Source organism: Misgurnus anguillicaudatus, chromosome 19 (assembly GCF_027580225.2).
Source record: "Misgurnus anguillicaudatus chromosome 19, ASM2758022v2, whole genome shotgun sequence".
NCBI lineage: Eukaryota > Metazoa > Chordata > Actinopteri > Cypriniformes > Cobitidae > Misgurnus > Misgurnus anguillicaudatus.
Genome location: NC_073355.2, coordinates 54,192,924 through 54,214,302, shown reverse-complemented (window position 1 = coordinate 54,214,302; position 21,379 = coordinate 54,192,924). Strand labels below are relative to the sequence as shown.

General features: G+C 39.0%; 2 protein-coding genes and 1 long non-coding RNA gene across 5 annotated transcripts; 1 reads left to right on the top strand and 2 right to left on the bottom strand.

Moving 5' to 3' along the window:
- Window positions 1-1,882: 1,882 nt before the first annotated feature.
- On the bottom strand, window positions 1,883-11,219 carry wbp11 (WW domain binding protein 11). Of its 2 annotated transcripts, none has more exons than XM_055195187.2 (12): window positions 11,065-11,219; window positions 8,700-8,785; window positions 8,580-8,611; window positions 8,382-8,475; window positions 8,014-8,210; window positions 4,948-5,081; window positions 4,674-4,807; window positions 4,415-4,597; window positions 4,007-4,120; window positions 3,104-3,364; window positions 2,793-2,978; window positions 1,883-2,612 (listed from the first exon to the last, which is right to left on the bottom strand). In XM_055195187.2, exons 2-12 carry the CDS (start codon window positions 8,761-8,763, stop codon window positions 2,050-2,052), a joined length of 1,962 nt encoding a protein of 653 aa, XP_055051162.1. In that variant the 5' UTR covers window positions 8,764-8,785; window positions 11,065-11,219; the 3' UTR covers window positions 1,883-2,049. The 2 variants fall into 2 exon arrangements, with proteins under 2 accessions (XP_055051162.1, XP_055051163.1); XM_055195188.2 differs by having other exon boundaries at window positions 4,415-4,594.
- A 214-nt stretch (window positions 11,220-11,433) lies between these two features.
- On the top strand, window positions 11,434-12,186 carry LOC129436890 (uncharacterized). Its single transcript, XR_008641982.2, has 3 exons — window positions 11,434-11,561; window positions 11,648-11,694; window positions 11,977-12,186. It is a non-coding gene; the product is annotated as an uncharacterized lncRNA (long non-coding RNA).
- A 192-nt stretch (window positions 12,187-12,378) lies between these two features.
- Window positions 12,379-13,807, bottom strand: mgp (matrix Gla protein). Of its 2 annotated transcripts, none has more exons than XM_073856772.1 (5): window positions 13,720-13,807; window positions 13,515-13,583; window positions 13,323-13,352; window positions 12,974-13,055; window positions 12,379-12,848 (listed from the first exon to the last, which is right to left on the bottom strand). In XM_073856772.1, exons 2-5 carry the CDS (start codon window positions 13,573-13,575, stop codon window positions 12,683-12,685), a joined length of 339 nt encoding a protein of 112 aa, XP_073712873.1. In that variant the 5' UTR covers window positions 13,576-13,583; window positions 13,720-13,807; the 3' UTR covers window positions 12,379-12,682. The 2 variants fall into 2 exon arrangements, with proteins under 2 accessions (XP_073712873.1, XP_055051161.2); XM_055195186.2 differs by having other exon boundaries at window positions 13,515-13,580; window positions 13,720-13,801.
- Between the last annotated feature and the right edge of the window lie 7,572 nt (window positions 13,808-21,379).

The window sequence follows — 21,379 nt, the reverse complement described above, 5'->3', positions numbered from 1 at the left end:
GTGGTTTCTGGGAAATAAAGTTCATTTTTATGCAACTGCACAACACTCACTCGATCGTCAAGTTGATTTTTGAGACTTTGGTGACGGGACAATGACTGATATCTTCGCACCTGTGATTAATGGTTTGGTTTGATCAGTGACACGCGGCAGAAATATGACAAAGACACGACGCAAAAACATCAATCACATTCTCAATATATAATGTCTATATGATTGTATCTGACAGTTAATTTCTTTCTTCAATATGAACTTTATTTAATTTGAAATCAATTATAAAATGTGACAGGTTTGGTTTACAAGGACCCATTTTGTTTTGTGAATAGCCTGATATTTCCTAATACAATAAATAGCTGTATAATATATTGTTAATTACTTTCCAAATTATATCTCTCAAAATAAAAAAATCAAATTCTAACACATCATATGACCCAATTTTCTACTAATATAATTTTCCACATCTTTTCATAAAAGTCTTGAGTAGATACAATGATATAACTGATGCAAAATTGTTTCCTTTTCCTGTCCAAAAAATTCACAAGCATAAGAAATATTATTGAAATATTGCCAGGTCGTCATTGCAAATTAGAACTGGTTTGCAAATGACTTACCTGGTTAAATAAAGGTTAATAAATAAATAAAGATTAAATCTCTCCAAAACACGTTTAACAGGATAAATTCTATGTAGAACTTTGTAAGACACCTCCTTAATTTAATATTGACACAAAACTTGTTCAGTATTTTCCATGTTTTATCCCAGTATATATTACCAAACAAGGAAGACCAAAAAAAAAAACTTGCTGCAGGAAAGTAAACAAAACAAAAGGGGTATTTCTTATAATATTATTGCTACATTTGTTTCAAGATATTAACATACTTCCACAAGTGTCATCCATATTAATTTGCAATATTGAACTAGAATTAAAAATGAGATCCTGCGACTATGCCACGATTGTTCTCGCCACGATTATTATGAGAAACAAGGTCGAAACAACCGATAAACAAGAGTACGTCATTTTAGATTAGAGAAGTCATCAGCTGTACTTCGCTACATTAATAATAAGTTAGTTGTGCTAGGGAAAACCAAGGCCAATCAAAGTAATAAACAAAGTACGTCATTTTAAGACTTGAGAAGTCCAGCTGTACTTTGTGCCATTTGGGACAGGGCCTTAAAAAACATCATCTATATCAGGGGTCACCAATCCTGGTCCTGGAGGGCCATTGTCTCTGTAGAGTTTAGCTCTGAAGCACCTTAATTAGCTAAACTCTGCAGAGACACCGGCCCTCCAGGATCAGTGGTCAAATATACATTTCTATAATATTCTATTCATATATTCTATTATGTTTCATATGTATGTATGCATGTACAGTTTGTGTATGTATCTACAGTCCTTGTATTTTTTGTGGACGGCAAAGTAAGAATTGCATTGCTCAGGGAAACCTGCATTCCTCACTGGATAAATGACAATAAACGCTTTGAATTGAATCAACATGACCGTCGTGATTTCCATTATCAATCCAGACATTAATCAACATTGTGTTTGTTAGATCAGTCTGAATCAGATCATAGTCTAAGGCTTTCCCAATTTATTTGTCAGTAAGTGGGAAAAGTTTGAATTTAGAATAGAATACAACTTTATTGTCCAACCAAGGCCGGAAAACTGTCTTTGGTCTCACCAGACCTATAAAAACCTCATAATACAACCATTAATTTGATTTGCCCTCTTTACCTGTACTGTACTGTGTTGCTGTCCTCCTGTAGATCTTACATTTATTTCCAGGTGGAGCAACACGTTTGCAAGAAGGAGATGACACCGGAAAAAACACACATTGAATGTAGATCAGAATACTGAAATATTTATAAAATAATACAGGTCAGCAGAAGAACCATGACATTTGAAGTTTATTGATATTTAAAGATGAAACACAATCTTGTCTGACAACAACAAACAATGCTGTTGATAAAAAAACCTAAATGTTGCCACAGTAAGCACAACTTTAACAGCTGTAGCACAGATGTTTCTGGGTTTTATTGACTAGCTAAAGTTGAGATCACAGCAGGCCCTCCATCTCCCTCATGAACGCCTCATACATCTGATCCTTAGTCTTCATGCTGGGCGGGGCCACGCCGGATGGATGGGCCGGGTTTGTCGACACTTGATGTCTAGGCAGCTCTCTCTCGTCCTCTTTCCTGCCTCCCGCTTTCTCTGCACCGCCCACAGCGCCGGCCCGGTCCCTGCGCACGCGGAGCGCCGTGGGCACAAAACGCGTCACCTCCGTCTTGGGATTGATGATCTGCGGTTTGGCCGAGATGGTGGCGCCGCCTGGCTGAGCCGCGGAGGGGCCAGAGATGTTGGCCCGTTTCTCAATGGTGGGGCCGAGAGGGTTGGGCGCGGTGCCCGGGGGCGGCGGCATCTGTAAGCCGGAGGGACGCGCAAGCACGGACGCGCTCTGAGGACCTTCGCCGGAGGACGTCGCAGAGGACGGTTTCTGACGTGAAACGATGTTGGGGGGAGCACTAAGCACGTTGGGGTTAAGCGGAGGAGGAAATAAGGAGAGCGGTGGGGCCATGCGGGGGGGTCCAGAGCGAGGGGGAGGGGGTGGTGGTGGCATTCCTGCAAATCAAAATCACACATAAGAACCCCACAATGATATCACAAACTAATATTCATGTATAATGAAAAGCACGGTGGAGGAAAGGGAGCCCAATAAAATAATAAAAAACACACAATGAACAACACTCTACAGCATTTATTAGTCTGATATGTTGAACAGCAAACATTGAAGACACAAACCTGGAGGAGCGGGAGGGGGCAGGCGGGGTGGCGGTCCTCTGGGGGGTGGACCGGGAGGAAGACCTGGCGGCGGCCCTGGAGGAGGTCCTGGAGGTCGGCCCGGCGGGGGTCCCGGAGGCAACATACGTGGAATCGGCCCTCTGAGAGCAGCAGGCATTCCAGGCGGTCTCAGGAACGGAGGTGCACCTTCGTATTACAATAAAGAGGCAGAATTTTATCATCGACCAATCAACATTCACTATCCGTTCCAAAAACAATGATGATGGACACTTATCACAGAAGTTTAATTAAAAGGGGGTCAGCTAACACACCAGGGGGCGGTCCTGGAGGCGGGCCAGATGGCGGTCTCATTGGTGGAGCAGGAGGCGGTCCTAAAGGTGGAGGCCCTGTGATTGGTGGAGCCTGCAGGTGTGGGGGAGGTTGTTGAGCTGCCGCTGGAGCAGACGGAGCAGGAAGTCTGGGATTGGCCACTGAGTTATCAGCTTCAGCAACGACACCTCCTTCATCCTCGTCTGACGACTCAGAGTCTGTGTACTCCTCTTCGACCTCCTCTTCCTCTGGGACAGACTGACCTGCACACCCACACACACACACACACACATATATCTATACAGTATTCACCTCAATAAACACACACATTTGTTCAGGATTTAGACTAACACTGTTTGTTTAATGTTCACACGGCAACAACGTAGTGGAAAAACTGAAAAGTTTTCACGTACACATTGCTTTAGCCCAGCATTTACGTAACTTTCCTTAACTTATGCTGCATTAGTTAAGTCGACAAGAACTAAAAACCCTTCTTATTTCACTGCGTGGTTCGACTAGACTCGGCTCGCTTTTCACTGCAGTCTAGTACTGCTTCAAAAGGGTTAGGGATTATAGACTTTTTGCGTTTTATATCATGATTTCATTGTACAATATCATAGATTAATCAATATATACACACACGCTCTATATCATGCTGATAAATCTCTTACTGCTTTCTTCAATATGTGTTATAGTTGTAGTTAGTATTTAGCTAACATTGTTTGAGTTGCCTGTTGTAAAATCACAAAGGATCACGGTTTCAGCTAAAAATCCTTACTGTCCTACTGAAGAAACAACTTCACCAACATCTAAGATGAGTAAATTAGCACCATATTTCCATTTTTAAGTGAACTAATCCTTTAACAGTCACACACAGAGAGACACAAACACACAGATACACACACCTGCCATCCTGAGCATCATAGCCTGCAGTGGTGTGATGTTCTTGGTCTTCTTCACCACCTTCTTCTTTCGGTTATCTCTGGGTGAAGGCATGTCAGCAAACCGCACACTGCGACCTAAACACAACAAATACACAACAAGTTTCCTGCACTGCTGAACTTTGAGTCACATGGCAATAAAACTGATTTCTCAGAGTTCTGAGTTTGTGGTCTAAATGCAAAAACAACTGCACACAATACAAACACAAGAAACATTAGTATTAAACATTAGTAATAACATGAGTTATTAGTCTGAATGAATGATTCAGTGTGATTTGATTCACTCACTGACTGGACGTTTATATAAGAAGGTCCTTCTGGGATTAATCGTACACTTGACAACATAAAAAAAAAAACCTGTGTGTTACTCGCCTCTGTCTCTCTCGTGCTCTCTGTCGTCATGACGATCACCTTTCATTCTGACGTCAGTCTCCGTCTCGTCTCTCTCTCCAGCGCTGTCACCCTGCGAGTCGCTGTCATCACCTGCGTCGCTCTCGCTGTCAGTCTCCCGACCTCCGGTATCCATCATCTCAGTGTCTGATCCAGTATCAGCTTCTGGAATGAATCTTCTGTTACTCTGTGTGTGTCTCTATAGGGTTATTTGTGTGTATGTGTGGTTGTTTGCGTGTACCTGCTCGTCGTGTGTTTCCGTACAGTTGTAGTATCTGTGGAGGGGGAGGTCCTGGTGGAGGTCCTGGTGGTTTCCGTCCAGGCGGCAGACGAGGAACTCCAGCCAGTGCAGCCGAAGAGACGGCTGTCCCCTTCCTGAAACACACACAAATTACACAATCTAACAAACATTCACAGGATGATCAGTGTGTGTGTGTGTGTGTGTGTGTGTGTGTGTGTGTGTGTGTGTGTGTGTGTGTGTGTGTGTGTGTGTGTGTGTGTGTGTGTGTTCTGACCCGAGTGAAGAGCTCTTCTTCAGTATTGACGGCGGTTGGGCACCGGGTAGTGGAATATCTTGGATGAGAATGCTGGAGGGAGCATGAGGCATGTCTGGAAGAGGAATACTGTCCACCTCTACAGACTCAGCGTTCTGGACAAACACACACAGTCTTAGATTTATACTCACATAATCCAGTGAAATACCACATTCAGACAGATGATGCAAAATCATTTCTCATAGCAACCCACGGCACAAACTATCACAGACATATACATTTTAGGGCTGGGTATTGTTAGGAATTTCACAATTCGATTCGATTTCGATTCTTGAGGCTTCAATTCAATTTACTTTGCTTCGGTATCGATTCAATAATAAGTAAATACACAAGCGATTAAGTACCTGAGTTTATTTTTAAATAATGTGTGTAGTATTACTAATGTTTAAGAACAAATTGACCACAGCATGTTTCCTGTCATGGTTTATTTAGCAGTGTGACAATGCTTACAGACCACTTTAGTTTTATACACCTCGTCATTTGTTCCCGGCTTACAGTAGAACCCAAAATGAGCCCAAAAATCCCCTTTTAATGTTGATGGTGCAGGCATTCATTCACCTGCATTACTGATGTCTGACTCCTACATTATATGTGTTTGTTTTATATAAGTTCTCTTTTGTAAATAAACCTTTTTATCATGAAATATTCACCTTCTGTCACTACTATCACTGCGTTCCATTTGAGCCGCGGGTCGTAAACCTTGTGCATTCTTCAAATTCACTACCCGTCCAGATGAAAACATCGACTTAATTAAACTGCTGTAAAAATGTATCATCATTTTTTTAAAGATCTATTAATCCACGTCAGTCCTGATTAAAACTACTAAAATGTTTACAAAAATCCAGGATTTTTAACACTTTAATTGTCAAGTTCATAGATGAAACACACAAAATGACTGATTTTTAATATAAAAAGTGATTATGGACTTGATATTTTTTACCTTTTTCACAGTCAAATGTCAACGTTGGCTTAGGTGCATTATTAGTTTTTGTGCAGCATCAGATTTTTTTCTGCCTCATTTACTGTTTTTGCTACATTGACTTTTGAATTATAACTATAACAACATTTTTTGATTGCAAAGCCACGACACCATATAATCATGCATTCTTGATTGTTAGTGGTTTTTCCTGTTGCAAAGAGGTCAAATTTGTCATTTTTACTGTTGATCACCATTAACCCTTTAGTAGGCCTGTGCAAAAACAAAGCTTAGTTTCTAGCTTGTATATTGAGTTGTATGGAGTAGGATGCTGTGTGTTTTACCATCATTTATTAAAATATCTTCTTTTGTGAAAAATACATTCATACAGGTCTAGAACAGCATGATGATGAGAAAACGATGACAGAATTGATATTTTTGTGTGAACTATCACTTTAAAAACAAAGATTTATTGTCAATTGTTATTGGCAAAAGTGTGGGGAGAAAAATTATGTAGGCAGCAAAATTTAAATCTAAAAGAGCTTGCTGATAAAATGTAGATAATTTGAGAGGGAGTTTAGAAATATTGAAGTCACAAGTTAATAAAACTTCTAAGCCTCCTATTTGGTACAATATAATATAGTTCAGATGGGTTAATTACATTAATCAAACATACTTTACTATCGCTTAAGTTTTCTAGAAAGTTACATTGTTTAGATTAAAAAAGCTGTTAAATATGATTGTTGCGTAGAAATAAAAATAAACAAAATGTAATTGTTTCATTTTAGTCCAATTTAAAAACGGGATTGTTTTTTTAATGTATACAATTACACACAACTTTTTGTAGATATTTTTTATTAAAATGTCATTTTCGATTTTCAGTTTTAGCTTTCGGACCAGAATTTTTACTTCAGGGACTATTGGTTCAGTTATAAATTGCAGTTGTTACTCTCGTATATAAATGAATTGTTGAGTAAGGGAACACACTTCAAAAGTGCTTGAATCTGGCCCAAAGCCGACCCATTTAAAGTATCACTGTTAAACCACTAACCCTAAAACAATAGTTAGGGTCACATGGTAAAGCACCTTGACCCATCATTAGCAGTGTTGGGGTAACGCATTAAAGTAACGTGCATTACGTAATAATATTACTTTTCTGAAGTAACGAGTAAAGTAATGCATTACTTTATAAATGTACACATTAATATTTGAGTTACTTTTTTTAAATTAATGCGAGTTACTTTTCAGTTTAATTAATTAGATGTAAAAAAATGTACAGCATTAAACTGAACGTATTAACATAGAATTACACACTCTGTGTGTGAACAGTTTTAGTCAGAAATGGAGATGGCAGACATTTTGCAATGGAAATATGCAATTTCTGAATGCAAAACTGCAAGCATTACTTTCAATGAAAAGTAATTAAGTAACGCAATTAGTTACTTTTTTGTGGAGCAACTTCTTATTGTAATGCATTACTTAGGGTGCACTCACATTATCCAAACCAAACCATGCCCCAGCGCGATGTCACCCCTCCCTACTCCCCCAGATGCACGCACTCACACTGTACCTTTATCGATCCGAGTCCGGGCGCGCTTTCGTCATTAAGATGCGATTGTTTTAAAAAAAGCAGGAAGTAAAGCTCTCTCTTAACACTGGAACCCACCGTAATGATAAGTCTGTGTTTTTTATTCAGATTCGTTTGGTGCGCGATTACAGACAGCCCTCTCAAATGTCATCATATTGCTTAGTTGATCTGTCACGTGCGCAGCTCAGACATTAACGCACATCAAAAGGTTTTTACGGAGGCAGATGAAGGTGAGTGGTCGCACAACTGGCGTCTTCACCTTTTGCATGAGCCCAAGTGAACCGCGCTACGGCCCACCTCTGCAACCCGGCCGCGGTGCGATTAACCAATCCGCGCCTGGGCGCGGTACAGAGCGATCACACTAGTCAAACAAACCAGGCTTTGGGGGTTAAACGCCCCCGAGCGTGGTTTGGATAGTGTGAGTACACCCTTACTTTCCCCAACACTGATCATTAGACCTGTGAGGTTTGTGAGGGCTGTTCAGGTAACAAACATCATCACGTAAAGACATATCCACACGCACCTTCACCGAATCAAAGTACAGTGACAGCTGTCCACGTTTGGTCTCGTAGTCTATCTCCAGCTTACGTAACTCTTTGTAGGTCTCTGGATTCTCTCGTTCATACAGACGGACAATTCGCTCAAAGGTCTCACGAAGCTTCTTCCGTTTATCACGCAAAACTTTCTCATTCAGAAGAGGTTGCTGAACCGGGTTGAACTCTGATAACAAACACACAACAACAAACTATAACTTGAGACATCATAATTCTAATTTCAAATACTATTTAGGGTGAATGGTATGTGGATTACAATGGGTCAAATTCTTTCATGTGTTTTTATTCCCTTATCTGTGCACACATTATAACCCAAATACAAAGAGTTTATACACACCCATCTCATCGAGTTTCTCCATGTCTCTGATGATCTGTCGAGGGTCTTTCATCTTCAGGACAGCAGCTCGGACCATCATTCTCTGCTTCTTATTCTACACACACACACACACACACACACACACACACACATCAGCACCTGTACATGGTCATTGTAACACACATCTCAGGGTTGAGACTTGAGAGCTCAAACACAAACCTTCTTCAGCTCCCTCTTGCGGGCCTCCTTCCCTGCAAAAACACAAGCACAGACAAACACATCAGAACTCATCTGCTCAGGATATTTAACACTTAGGTCAAAGCATAACCCTTTACTTCCTGGCCTGGTCCGTGGGGTTCATGAATTTTCCACTCTTGGTGGAGGAGGTGGAGCGTCGCCCCATGATTGTGAAGTCTCTGATTTACCTGAATAACAAACAATAAAACTGTACCATAACACTGCATTAAATACTGTAAGACCCCTGCATTAAATACTGTAAGACCCCTGCATTAAATACTGTAAGACCCCTGCATTAAATACTGTAAGACCCCTGCATTAAATACTGTAAGACCCCTGCATTAAATACTGTAAGACCCCTGCATTAAATACTGTAAGACCCCTGCATTAAATACTGTAAGACCCCTGCATTAAATACTGTAAGACCCCTGCATTAAATACTGTAAGACCCCTGCATTAAATACTGTAAGACCCCTGCATTAAATACTGTAAGACCCCTGCATTAAATACTGTAAGACCCCTGCATTAAATACTGTAAGACCCCTGCATTAAATACTGTAAGACCCCTGCATTAAATACTGTAAGACCCCTGCATTAAATACTGTAACACCCCTGCATTAAATACTGTAAGACCCCTGCATTAAATACTGTAAGACCCCTGCATTAAATACTGTAAGACCCCTGCATTAAATACTGTAACACCCCTGCATTAAATACTGTAAGACCCCTGCATTAAATACTGTAACACCCCTGCATTAAATACTGTAAGACCCCTGCATTAAATACTGTAAGACCCCTGCATTAAATACTGTAACACCCCTGCATTAAATACTGTAAGACCCCTGCATTAAATACTGTAAGACCCCTGCATTAAATACTGTAACACCCCTGCATTAAATACTGTAAGACCCCTGCATTAAATACTGTAAGACCCCTGCATTAAATACTGTAAGACCCCTGCATTAAATACTGTAAGACCCCTGCATTAAATACTGTAACACCCCTGCATTAAATACTGTAAGACCCCTGCATTAAATACTGTAAGACCTAGGGATGTAACAATTAATTGTGTGTCCCATTAAAAAAGGCCTGTCTGAAATCGATTCTGAATCGCAAGGCTGCGATTCTTTGTTTCATGCACAGCTTGTGCGTGTACTACGGCATTTGGTCAGTAGGAAGTCCTATATTCTTTATTATCATGAAAATACCTGAAACAATTTGAAGAACAGCGATATAAATATTCCTGTAGACATTTCCTGGAATAGCGTACGTAATACTACTTCTTCTGTGGCACAAAGGAATTTTCTGCACGAGTGCACCCCTTGGACGGTTAATCGTTACACCCCTAGTAAGACCCCTGCATTAAATACTGTAAGACCCATGCATTAAATACTGTAAGACCCCTGCATTAAATACGGTAAGACCACGCATTAAATACTGTAACACCCCTGCATTAAATACCGTATCACCCCTGCATTAAATACTGTAAAAACCCGCATTAAATACTGTAAGACCACGCATTAAATACTGTAAGACCACGCATTAAATACTGTATCACCCCTGCATTAAATACTGTATCACCCCTGCATTAAATACTGTAAAAACCCGCATTAAATACTGTAAGACCACGCATTAAATACTGTAACACCCCTGCATTAAATACTGTAACACCCCTGCATTAAATACTGTAAAAACCCGCATTAAATACTGTAAGACCACGCATTAAATACTGTAACACCCCTGCATTAAATACTGTAACACCCCTGCATTAAATACTGTAAAAACCCGCATTAAATACTGTAAGAGCCATGCATTAAATACTGTAACACCTCACATTAAGTACTGCAAAAAACAGCATTAAATACTGTAACACCCCTGCATTAAATACTGTATCACCCCTGCATTAAATACTGTATCACCCCTGCATTAAATACTGTATCACCCCTGCATTAAATACTGTAAAAACCCGCATTAAATACTGTAAGACCACGCATTAAATACTGTAACACCCCTGCATTAAATACTGTAACACCCCTGCATTAAATACTGTAAAAACCCGCATTAAATACTGTAAGAGCCATGCATTAAATACTGTAACACCTCACATTAAGTACTGCAAAAAACAGCATTAAATACTGTAACACCCCTGCATTAAATACTGTATCACCGCTGCATTAAATACTGTAAGACCACGCATTAAATACTGTAAAAACCCGCATTAAATACTGTAACACCACTGCATTTAATATTGTAAGACACAAAAACAAGTAACAGACATTAACAGTTAAATAAAAGCAACATTGACGGATTTGTGACCAATTTTCTAATGATGAGCAACTAAAGAGTTAAATGTCGATTTTAACATGTTTGACAATATTTGCGAGGACGAAGAGAGAGAAACTTACACACACACATAACACACAATCTAAACAGTCATATCGGAAAACAGAGATAAAGTCAATCTTACCTCAACGACTTTATTCGATATCAAATATTCATCTCATTCACTGATCAATAAACGCGTCTAACAACAAGCCGCGCCATCTTCGCTGTGCTGAGCGGAAACACTTCAGAGCTACCGGAAACCGCGCTGCTGTAGACTTCCGGACTTTTATTATGTAGCACATTCAGCAAATACACACAAAATAAAAGAAATACGTTTTTATTATAACAAAAATACATATATTTAAAATATTTGAAGTATGTATATGTATATATATATATATATATATATATATATATATATATATATATATATATATATATATATATATATATATATATATATATATATATATATATATATATATATATATATATATATATATGTTTTTAGATTCTTTTTAACAGCCTTGTTTTTAAGAGACATTACTGCAGATGTTATTGAGGGAAGACAGCCACCCATCAGCTGCTACTAAACTTATTAGTTACACACCCTCAGAAATAATCCACAGCCCTGATCTTGTATAGTACTTTTATTCTACCTCTTTATTTAAGTCTTTTTATATTGTAAATATCCCTTGACTTTATTTTATTTGACTTTTTTGCAGTAGTACTTCATCCATCACCCAACACCTTAGCTCATTTCCACCTTAATGTAAGTGTGTTAATGTGTGTTTCTAGTTTTATGTATAATGCTTTGGCAATATTGTAAGTGACACAATCATGCCAATAAAATTCATTTAAATTAAAAATTGATAAACTAGAGAGGAGCAGAGAAACGTACATTAAAGGAAGAGGGGAGAAAAGAGAGAATGAGAAGAGTGAAGTAGAGATGATAGGACAGAAAAGAAGAGGAGGAGAGAAGAAGAGTTACTTTGGCTCTGTCCGCCTCTCACAGACTCGTGTTCTTTTAAACAGCATCATTCTTATTTTGCAGTCTATGTTGTGCACAGTTGATGTGACGGCCCCATTATACACCCGGCGCAATGCAGCACAAAGTGCAACACAAGTGTTTTTTGCTACAGTGATATCAACTCAGACCAACTTGAGTCTCTTGGACATAAATAAGGACCGATTAAGAGACGTTAGAAGACGTAAAGAGCTGCTTCACCTGTAGCGTGGTAAATTATTAAATGTGACCTCTGCATTTAACCCATCCAGTGAGTAGTGTCACACACACACACACACACACACACACACACACACACACACACACACACACACAGTAGTGCCCAGGAAACAATTCGGGTTAAGGTGGCTTGCTCAAAGGCACTTCAGTCACAGCCTGCCACCCGTCAGACTCGAAACAAACAAATAATAAAAATGAGCAAATTCAAAAGAAGGTGCAATACTTTAATTGTGTTTTATAGCCTACTAATAACAAGTGCTATTCAAAACAGCAAAAATTACCTGTAACAAAGAGACAGTGTGACCACTGAACTTATGTCAAAACAAATACAGATGAATCAACTCATGAATAAATGCTATTATAATTAAACATTAACTTGAAAAAGTTAAAAAAGGCAAAAGTAAGCAAATATGTGGGTCTTTGTTAATGAGCAAGCACATGTAAATAGCAAGACAGAAGGATTTATGTAAATAAGATGAAGTAATATGTAAATGTTTCATCTTGAAGGCAGGATTCAGTATGGACGCAGGTTAGGGTAACTCTGCCGTTGGTTAGTGTTGGGTTGCGGACCACCGAAATATCTTTGATAGGCCAGCTGAAAACCGTAGCGATGAGCTAACAGTCGACAGGGTGAATAATCTTCACAAATCTCTGCCCTGCGCTCAGATGGGGATTTTACTCTAAATAACACAAAAAGAAATGTGAATAAAAAGTTACTTTCATTTATTCTTACAAAATGTATGCAAGTGTTTAATAATAACTATTTAAAAACAAGTTAAATGAGCTGATTCGTGTGTGTCGATACCTCCTGTATATGTACGGGTTGTACATTCTGTCTCGTGGGACACTCATGAAGGCATTCGCTCGATACCGATTCAGAAACACATCTTAAAAAAAAACATATTATCAAACTGTTTTCATATAATCAAACAGATAAAAAATAACATTTAAAAGTTCTTAACAACACATAATAAACATTCATCTTGAATGGAGTTTTAGCCACATATCAAACAGAACTTCAGATGTGTGGCCTTCAGTTGTGTATAAATTCACAGCAGTGTGAAATACAAACACAGATGTGTTAAATGTGATGTGTTCAGAAGAAATGGCTGCAGTTTATAAAGTTCAAGCCAAAACAAATCAAGACTTCTTACCCTCAAATGACTCACGGCTCTCTTGAGAATCTAGAACAGAGAAAATTCTGTTATAGTGTATGTGTGTGTGTGTGTGTGTGTGTGTGTGTGTGTGTGTGTGTGTGTGTGTGTGTGTGTGTGTGTGTGTGTGTGTGTGTGTGTGTGTGTGTGTGTGTGTGTGTGATTGCAGTCTGTGTACAGGTTCATACTAACCATAGCAAGCACAGAGAAGTAGAGAAGCACACAGTAACAGAGAGTGAAGAATGAAACGCATGACGACTGCTGAAACAAACAAACACAGTGATGAAAGTGTTTATACACACCAACACAAATTATTTTCTTTATGTAGATTAGGAAAAGTTATTAGTTATGAATATAATGAGAATAAGAATTAATTATATATTTCTTTGTGACGTACCTGAAGAGCTGAATTTGTGTACCGATCTTCTGCAGAAAGTTTCTAATGTTTGATGTTTTTCACAAATCACAAGCCCTTATAAGTCCTTCAACAAATCCCAACCCACCCAATCCCACCCTCTCTCTCTCTCTCTCTCTCTCTCTCTCTCTCTCTCTCTCTCTCTCTCTCTCTCTCTCTCTCTCTCAGTGATCCAAACTGAACTGAAGTGATTTACAGTCAGATTACAGGATAGCTGTGAAACTCTGGGATGGGTTAGTGTTCTTGTCACAGTTTTAATATTAAATGTTCTAAAGTGAAAGTGACATAATGACCTATGATTGGTAAACTATACTCGTCCTCCTCATTGGCTCATCCAGTGAGTAGTGAACACACAGGGGACAGGTGCGTTCAAGAAACCTCGAGCCCAACTCTCAAACCATTAGGCCACAACTGCCCCTCAGTAGTATTCAATAGTGTTATTATGACTATGACTTTCTACAACTGTGACAGATTTTTACAAATAAGACACCCAGCCCATAAGAGAGAGAATGAGTGTGTGTGCATGCGTGTGCGTGCGTGTGTGTGTGTGTGTGTGTGTGTGTGTGTGTGTGTGTGTGTGTGTGTGCGTGTGTGTGTGTGTGTGTGTGTGTGTGTGTGTGTGACCAATTGTCCCCATAAAAATAGGAATACCAGTGTTTTTGTGACCTTGTGGGGACATTTTGATGTCCCCATGAGGAAACATGCTTATAAATTAAACAAAATGATGTTTCTTGAAAATGTGAAGTAGTAGAAGTGTTTCTGTGATGGTTGGGGTTCGGTTAGGGTTAGGTTAGGGGAATATAATATACAGTTTGTACAGTATAAAATGCATTACGTCTATGGAATGTCCCCACAAAACATGGAAACCTAAATGTGTGTGTGTGTGTGTGTGTGTGTGTGTGTGTGTGTGTGTGTGTGTGTGTGTGTGTGTGTGTGTGTGTGTGTGTGTGTGTGTGTTGTTTTTCTTTAAAAAGACCAAATGGAAATACTGAGTTTAGTCTTCCATCACCAGATCCTGTCTGACATACTGTCTGTCTCTCTCATTTGACCGTCTGTCTGACTGTCTCAGTGTCTGCACTTATTTGTGCCTTAAATATTTTCCTCATGTTTTTAAGTGTGACAGAGAACATGTTTCTCCAAAAAAACCAAACATATTGTATAAATACTGTCCAAAGCAAAACAACGTTAACAACAGTGAAGTGAGGTGAAATATATTTGCCTATGTATAGTAACCCAATGCTTGCAATGTAACAGACAAGATGTTACCTGTTTTTATTGTATTATTTTCATTTCTTTTTTGCTTGGGGATTTCTTAGGGGTAGCTGCAAAGCAGTGTAGTACCTCTAGGAGCAACTTGAGGGCACTAGTGCCTGGAGGCATATAAGCTGAGCTACCATTAGGCCCTGTCCCAAATGGGATGGATGTTTTATGAACTTTTATAATAAAAACCGACCCTAAATCACCATTTGTGATCAACTCCCCCTAGTGGTGAATCGTCAGATTTTCTAAACGTTTCGAAACAGTAATGATGTAATGAAGCCTCTTTTGCTAAAATCACGTGACTTGGGCCAGTTTGAAACAAGCTCCGAACCAATGATTCGGAATAAAAGATTCGTAAATGTTTCGAAGCCTCATGAAGCGTGCTTTGAAATCGCCCATCACTAACTACCATTGAAGAAGTGAATATGTTTGGTAAAGGGAAGCCTCGTGGTTTTCCACTCAAGCTATCTTTCTCTTGAGTTTCTGCTCAACTGTAAGTATGGATTGTGCTTTTTCCTGTTGTTTGGTTTGTGAGAAAAATCACTAATGTTAGTTATTGGCTTTCTTTCTAGAAAGGACTTTTCATTACTTTTCTTTTTCTTATGTCACTTGTGTCTCATGATCATGGTGTTTATAAATTATGCTGCTTGGAGAACTCGGTGTAAAGCAAGCTGGAGGTCCTTGATTGTTTCTCTCACTGCTGATCATGGGATGTTAACATTGCATCGCACTCAAATATCTTTGTGGATTTAAACCTCATCTCATCTTTATCGTCACTCCAACTCATCTGAAAGCTGGACAGAAATGCTAAGTTGACTTCATCCCTTTGACTCATATAAAAAGACAATGCTTTTTTAAAATTTATTCATTTTCTTTGGGTCACATATACAGTGGCAAGAAAAAGGATGTGAACCACTAGGAATGAACTGGTTTTCTACAGTGATTTGCCATAAAATGTGATCTGATCCTCATCTAGGTCACAACAATAAACAAACACGATGTGCATAAGCTCACAAGACATAAATAATTCCAGTTTCTTGTGTCTTTTTTAGAAAAAACATTAAACATTCACAGTGCTGAAGGAAAATGTAAGTGAGCCCATGGACTAATTACTTTATTGAAAGCTTTTTTGTCAGAAGCTGGCAAACTGGAGTCCAATTAATAAAATGAGTTTAAATGTGTGGTTTAGTGCAACTTTGATTGATATTAATACACTCACACATTTTAAGATTGCTGTCCTTAAGAAGCATCAGCTCTTCTGAACCATGCTCTTATAAAGATATCTGATCAAGAGATGTTGCACTCCATAAGGCTGAAAAGGGATACAAAACAATCTCAAAATGTTTAGACCTCCATCAGTCTACACTTAGACAAATTGTCTATAAATGGAGACAGTTAAATACTGTAGCTACCCTTCCTAGAAGTGGGCGCACAGTCAAGATGACTCCTAAGACCATAGATATGTATAAAGGCTAGATGGCTCAAGGCGGAGTCCCTAACGGCATCACCTGGCGGCCATCTTACGACAGGGCGCTCGCTCACTCGTAGCATTGAGTTTAATGGTGCAGGTACTTTTAAATGACCATAACTTGCTCAATTTTCTACCGATTTTCAAACGGTTTGGATTTTTACAAACGTTATTAACGTGGCTATAATTCTGGATGCTTTAACATGTTTCATGAATTTATTTTTTATTTTTAGTATAGGTATGCAGTGTCATAGGTACATCTTTGACGTTTATAACAAACCAAACCGTTTGAAAATCGGTAAAAAATTAAGCAAGTTATGGTCATTTAAAAGTACCTGCATCATTAAAGGCGGAGTCCATGATGTTTGAAAGCCAATGTTGATATTTGAAATCACCTAAACAAACACGCCCCTACCCCAATAGAATCTGGACCTTCTGTTGATAGACCCGCCCCACACATACGCAACCCGGCATTTGATTTGATTTGATTGGCTATAAGTGTGTTTTGGTAGTCGGCCCGTCTCCTTCTCCAAACCGTTTTTCAAACATCGTGGACTCCGCCTTTAAAACTCAATGCTACGAGTGAGCGAGCGCCCTGTCGTAACATGGCCGCCAAAATGCGGACGTTGCACTCCATTGGCCAGCAGCGCGGACGAGCCATCTAGCCTTGATACATATCTATGCCTAAGACACCATGCAGCATACTCAATGAAGTAAAGAAGAACCCACGAGTAACAGCTAAAGACATCATTGTAACGGGCACACAGCTCTGTTCCTGAGTCTACCATACGCAAGTCTTTGGACAGGCACGGTGATTATGACAGTACACCACGGAGGAAGTCGCTACGCTCCTGAAAAACATTGCTGTGAGCCTGAAGTTTGCAAAAGAGCACCTTGGCAAACCCCAGTGCTACTGGGAAAATATTTTATGGCTTGATGAAACAAAAATTGAATTTTTTGGGAAAAATGTTATGGCACAAAATGGGCACAGCTTACCAACATCAAAACATAATCCCAACAGTGAAGTATGGTGGAGGGAACATCATGATTTGGGCTTGCTTTGCTGCCTCATGGCCTGGACCACATGCCATCATCGAGGGTATAATGAATTATTAAGTTAAAAGAAAATCCTACAGGATAATGTCAGGGCGGCTGTCCACCAGTTGAAGCTCAGTAGAAGTTGGTTGATGCAACAGGACAATGACCTTAAGCATTGTAGTAAATCCACTACAGACTGGCTTAAGAAAAACAAAATGCGCCATTTGGAGTGGCCTAGTCAAAGCCCAGACCTTAACCTGTGGAATGACCTCAAGAGAGCGGTTCACACCAGACATCCTACGAACGTGTCTGAGTTAAAGCGGTTTTGTAAAGGGGAATGAGCAAAAATTGCTTCTGAACGATGCGCAGGTCTGATTCAGAACTACTAAAAGCGCTTGCTTGAAGTATTTGCTGCCAAATGAGGCTCAACAAGCTGTTAAATCCAAGGGTTCACTTAAATTTTCCTCCAGCACTATGAATGTTTAATGGGGGTTCTCAAAAAAGACACAAGAAACTATAATTATTTGTGTGTTGTCACCTTATGCGCATTGTGTTTGTCTATTGTTGTGACCTAGATGAGGATCAGATCATATTTTATGGCAAATCACAGTAGAAAACCAGATTATTCCTAGGGGTTCACATACTTTTTCTTGCCACTGTATATATAAGCACTGTGGGAAAAATAAAATTGTTGTATAAGCTAATTTGTTTTGTATAAAAAAACAAAGGAGGTGTTACAAAGGAGTAGGGAACACACGCACTGGAAGTCATGAACACACACACACACATGCACGCACGCACACACACACACACACACACACACACACACACACACACACACACATATATGCATAAGAATTGCATGAGAATAAGAATTAAAGGCGGAGTCCATGATGTTTGAAAGCCAATGTTGATATTTGAAATCACCTAAACAAACACGCCCCTACCCCAATAGAATCTGGACCTTCTGTTGATAGACCCGCCCCACACATACGCAACCCGGCAAGGATGTCGGTTAGTAGACACGCTCCTAACTGCTGATTGGCTATAAGTGTGTTTTGGTACGCGGCCCGTCTCCTTTTCCAAAGTGTTTTTCAAACATCGTGGACTCCGCCTTTAATTATAGCAGATATATTTCTTTGTGACGTACCTGAAGAGCTGAATTTATGTACCGATCTTCTGCAGAAAGTTTCTAATGTTTGATGTTTTTCACAAATCACAAGCTCTTATAAGTCCTTCAACAAATCCCAATGTTATAACATTTAGTTATGTATGTATATTATTTGTTTCCATGAAGAATGCCCATTTTTTTTTAAGTATTCATTAAAGTCTTTGTCTTTAAGTAATGATGTATTCATCTTCCATTTAATTTTTTTTTTTTTGCAAGATCTGTACTATTGATAGTTACAGTGACGGGTGTGTGGTCAGATATAATAATAGGATTAATTGTTGTATTTAATATGTCTGAAATGAGAGAGTTGCTGGTTAAGAAATAATCAATATGTGAATATGATTTATGAACTGCTGAGAAATAAGTGTATTTTCTAGAATTCGGGTTTGTCAGTCTCCAGCTGTCGCCAAGGCCAAGATCAGTCATGTATTGTTTAATAATTTCTGTAGACTGCCATGGTTTAAATTGTGGTGACATATTTGATTTACCTTGAGTTGGGTCAATAACTGTATTGAAGTCGCCTCCAATGATTGAGCAAGGTTAGATACTGATGAAAAAATCATGGAAAAATGGGGGTCATATGTGTTTGGTCCTTCTGGGTCACATATAGCTGAATGGTTAGTAACTGCAATGTTTTGCTGATTAATATAGCTACCCCTCTTTTCTTTGAGTTATAAGATGCCGAGTATATTTGCGTTAATTGTGTATTTGTCAATTTTTTATGTTCTGATTCCAAAAGATGGGTTTCTTGTAATAAACATATGTCTTGTCTTGAGTTTTTGAAGGTAGTTTAAAAAGATTTTAGCTGGTGAGTTGATGCCTCGTACATTCGAGTTTACAAATTTTAAATTTGACATTTTATGTTAAGGATCGTTTGTTGCTTTTGTTCAGTTAGTTTTAACATCTGTGCCATATTATATAATCTATGCATAAAGAAGGAAAAAACATACAAGATCTTAATCCAGATAGCATATTTTACCCAACAGGTGATTATTACTTATTTCGTATTGCATTCATTGGCGGTTTTTCCTGTTACCTTTAGTGAAGGATTACAGCCAAAACATAGTGTCATTTCTGTAAAGCTTACCATCCACATATAGTCGGTCAACCGTGATAATCGCTTTCTTTCCGTTCTGACCGTCTGTCCTGAATGACTCGTGGGAATTGATCGTTCAGTCCGAATGTAGTTCCTCGCAGTTCCTTTGCTCTTGACCAGTTCTTTCTGTTTGTAATGTTTGAATTTTGCAACAATGGGACATGGACGTTTGGTGTCAGGATTTTTATCGTCGTTAGATCCGAGGCGATGAACGGGTTGGAAAGTGATATTGTTGACAGTTTCTTTTGGGATTCCGAGTGTAGAATGCATGAAATCTTTGATCGCATGTTCCCGGTTGTCTTCGGTTTGTTCTGGTATGCCTGAAAAGATCAGATTATCCCGCAGACTACGGCATTGAATGTCTAGTTCAGATTCTTTTAGTCGGTTTGGAGATTATTGATTGTTTTTGTGAGTTCTGATATATTTGTATGCATCACGTTATTTTCTTTTTGCAGCGATTCTATCTGGGATTGACTAAACTCAAGGCTGGATTTTAAGTCTTTGATATCCTGATGGAGTATTTCAAGAATTGCCAGTTTATTATTGATTGATTCTAGAAGACCTACCTCTATAGATGTCATTGTGGGATCCTTCTCCGACTCTGCAGAGTATTCTCGACATGTTTTTTTTTTGTGGTTGTGGTATGCTGATCAATCTACAGTAATAATCGTCTATAAACTTTTCTGCGGTTTCCACTTTGGCTTAAATCTGGTTTTGGTGTTGAAGCGTTGAAACGTATAATAAAATGTAGATCGGTCTGTTTAGTTTTCACTTTGTTTGTTTTTAGTTGTGTTCAGTGCGCTGCCATGATGGATTACACCCGTTGTCTCATGAGATCGTCACAGCTAACGCATGCTCCTTGCTGGGCTTTTTTGGAAATCTTTTATGAACTTTGATCTTTAGTTCTCTCCATAGATTTTCTTCAACAACTTGATTTTCTTTCTTTGAAACCACTTCATTGTTTACTTGGCCTTGTGTTTGGGATCATTGTCTTGCTGAAATATCCACCCTCTTTTCATTTTCAGCTTTCTGGTAGATTTTATCCAGAATGTGCCAGTAAATTTCTCCATTCGTCCTGCCTTCAATAATATGAAGTCTGCCAAGTACCCCTTGCTGAAAAGGAGCCCCAAACCATGATGCTTCCACCCCCAAATTTAACTGTTTGTATGGTGTTTTTGGGGTGGTGGGCAGTGCCATTTCTTCTCCAAACATGGTGTTGAGAATTACTGCCAAAAAGTTCAATTTTGCTTTCATCTGATCATACTAAACTGCCCTACAAAGCCAAAGCGCAGTAACTACCCATTTGGTAAAAACTGAGTTAAGGGTTGAAATGGGCTTTGTGAGATCTGATGTGTCTTGTGACAAAGTCTCCTGGTTCAATTGTGTCCCATTTCAGAGAAACGTGTGTGCCAAAATTGAAGTTACATGTTTAACTGGTTGGAGTAAAAAAGTTTAAGTGCATTTTTCTCAGTGTTTGTGTAGTTACTGCACTTAGCCTTTGTAGGGCAGTATAGTCTCCTAAAAATCCACAGGCTTCTCCAAATGCTCTTTTGCAATCTTTAACCTTTTGCCTCAACATGCTTTTTGTTTAGCAATGGAGTCTTGCGTG